Source organism: Myotis davidii, unplaced genomic scaffold, assembly GCF_000327345.1.
Source record: "Myotis davidii unplaced genomic scaffold, ASM32734v1 scaffold1330, whole genome shotgun sequence".
In the NCBI taxonomy this organism is placed as follows: domain Eukaryota; kingdom Metazoa; phylum Chordata; class Mammalia; order Chiroptera; family Vespertilionidae; genus Myotis; species Myotis davidii.
Genome location: NW_006283826.1, coordinates 2,116,084 through 2,119,211, shown reverse-complemented (window position 1 = coordinate 2,119,211; position 3,128 = coordinate 2,116,084). Strand labels below are relative to the sequence as shown.

The 3,128-nt window shown below is 49.7% G+C and overlaps 1 protein-coding gene across 1 annotated transcript in view; it reads left to right on the top strand.

Moving 5' to 3' along the window:
• Window positions 1-3,128, top strand: part of KSR2 (kinase suppressor of ras 2) — a 272,026-nt gene that overhangs the window by 198,558 nt on the left and 70,340 nt on the right. Inside the window, exon 6 of the mRNA XM_015567589.1 lies at window positions 1,182-1,251. Coding sequence (XP_015423075.1) covers window positions 1,182-1,251 — 70 coding nt within the window. The remainder of the gene's footprint in view (window positions 1-1,181; window positions 1,252-3,128) is intronic.

Sequence of the window (3,128 nt, the reverse complement as noted above, 5' to 3'; positions counted from 1 at the left end):
CCCATTCACTCACTTACCTACCTACCACTTCATTTACCTATCCATCCATCCACCCATCCACTCCCTCACCTAGCACTTAATCCACCTACCTACCCATCTGCCCATCTTGCCTATCATCTGTCCAGCCACCCACCTCTCCAACCATTCATCCATCTATCTGTCCATTCATCCACCCACCCACCTACCAGTCCATCTACCTATCCACCCATCCACATACCCACTCACCCACCTAGCATTTTACCATCTACCCATCTATCTATCCACTCATCTGTTCATCCATCCACCTATTCAACCATTCACCTACCCACATGTTCATCCATCCATCCATCCATTCATCCATCCATCCATCCATCCATCCACACACCCACCAACCAGTCCATCAACCTATCCATCTAGCCATCCATCCACGTGTTCATCAACCAGTCCATCCCTTTATTCTAGAATGAGTTTAGATGGTTCATGGTTGGACATATTTTAAATAGTTACCTACAATATATAGAAAGTGATATTAATTTTCCACATAGACTTTGATTTTAAAATAAATGTATTTAAACAAACAAAAAGAGTCAACTTAAAATAGGAAACAAATAATTCTATGGGTTATACAGGGCTGTGACCAAAATTAGGAGGGTGGTACTTGGGTGACTGGCATTTGGAATCTACCGCTTTAGAACTTTGCCTGCAAGGGCACATGCCTAGAGCCCTCAAGCCTGGCTTCACGGTGACTGTGCTGCTTCTGAGGTGTATGACCTTGAGCAACTGACTTCCTCTCTCCAGGCCGCAGCTGCCTCACCGTCAAGGTGGAGATGCTAACAACCCCGTCTTTGGGATTGTCTCACGACGTACTGAACTGAGGCACGTGTGGGCACACACCCAACACACACTAAGCACTCTGTAAACGGAAGTGATGCTTAATCTTATTGTTTGCACACTGGCTTCCTTCAAGGCACTCTGGCTGCCCTGCCCGGGGACCTCGCATGGGTTAGATAAACAAGCTAAACCAGCGATCTGCTCGGCTTTGGTTTGACAAGTGATGTGGTCATTGTCCTTCCTGAGGGCGGTGAGCCTCCCTCTTCCTGGGTTTGGCTGGAGCCCACGCCAGCCCCCGGCCCTCTGTGTGAGGGGCCCACGCCAGCCCCCGGCCTCTGTGTAACCGGCTCTCCTCTCCTCTCTCCCCGCAGACACACTGTCAGTACCGCGCTGGTCCCCGCAGATCTCTCGCAGAGACCTCAGCAACTCCATCAAGCACAGGTAGGCTGGGTTCCCGCCTCCCGCATGGTGAGGGCTGGGCTCTGTGACCCCGTGGTGGGGAGAGGCTGGGCAGATGTGTCACTCCAGCTGCTGTGGCACCATGCTGCTTTCGCATGGGCCAGGCTAAACCTCAGCGTGACAGCCGGGGACTGAGATGTCTGCGTCTTACTAACCTGGCCCTTGTGAAATTAGCACATAATGGTTAAAAGCCAGGGCTTTGGAGTGTGAGTGACCTGTGTTCCAATCCCAGATAGTAAAGCAGCGGTTCTCAACCTGTGGGTCGCGACCCCTTTGGAGGTCGAACAACCCTTTCACAAGGGTTGCCTAAGACCATCGGAAAACACATATATAATTACATATTGTTTTTGTGATTAATCACTATGCTTTAATTACGTTCAATGTGTAACAATGAAAATACATCCTGCATATCAGATATTTACATTACAATTCATAACAGTAGCAAAATTACAGTTATGAAGTAGCAACGAAAATAATTTTATGGTTGGGGGTCACCACAACATGAGGAGCTATATTAAAGGCTCGCGGCATTAGGAAGGTGGAGAACCACCGTGGTAAAGCTTTTCAGCCTTGAGGAAGTCACTTAACCTCTCTGAGGCTCAATTTTCTCATCAGGTAATTCTGCCCACAGGGTGGTCATGAGGATTAAATGAGATAATATATTAAAGTGCTAAGCAAAAGCCCTGGCATATAATAACCACTTAATAACTGGTATCCTTGTCAAAACAAATGCTTCACATCCTAGTTTTGGGTCAGAAGACTCAGGAATGGATGGTCACTTCTTCTGAGGTGTCAGTCAGTGCAGAGCTGCAGCCACGCTGGGTACATGGGGCCACCTCTCCAGGGACACACCTGCCCTTTCAGGAGGGAGATTTGTAACTACTAGTCATCCCTCATAAGAAGTTCTTTACTTTCCACAGTTTAGCTCATTATCCTCACAGTCTCCTCACAAACACAGTGAGGTAAATGGCAAAAGTGTGGTCATGTCCATTTGACAGATTGGAAAGCTGAGGCCCTGGACGATTCAGTGATGGATCTACAAGCCAGCTGACCTCAGCACTTTGTGTTCTTTGAACACTGCTGCTGAGAGGTTTCTTTGCACCAAGGCCTCCATGAATGGGCTGAGGGACTGGTTCACTCATTCATGGATTCTTTCCACTCGTTTTTGTAGAGAATTTCTGTGCCTTGGCTGCAGCACTGAGAGAGATGTAGACCCGTGTCCTTAAGAATCTCATGGTCTAGTGGAGGGTTAGACAGCAAACAGACCAGGACAGTAGGGAGAGATTAGGCCTATGGGTGTGGAGGGCAGTACGCTGTCCTGGAAAGGCACCTCATCAACAGTTCTTGAAGGAAATATGTTGACAGGACACTTGTGAAGTATCAAATGAGAAAGTGGCGGAGGAAGTAGTGAGGAACGTGGTAGACACATCAATGGTCAGGCAGCAAGATGCAGAGAGAGGCATCAGAGGGGCCTGCTTTTTGTTTCTTTCCTCTGCACTGCCCCTGGCTCAGCTCCACCCCTGGACTGGCCTCACCTCTGGCTAAGCAATACCCCTGACTCGGTTCTCCCCCCTGGATTGGCCTCACCCCTGGCTAAGCAATACCCCTGACTCGGTTCTCCCCCCTGGATTGGCCTCACCCCTGGCTAAGCAATACCCCTGACTCGGTTCTCCCCCCTGGATTGGCCTCACCCCTGGCTAAGCAATACCCCTGACTCGGTTCTCCCCCCTGGATTGACCTCACCCCTGGCTAAGCAACACCCCCTGACCCAGTTCTCCCCCTGATTGGCCATGTTCTTGGCTCTGTTCCACTCCCTGGCTCAGCGCCTGCTGTCTCTTGGAGAAGAAAGTACCTGGGCC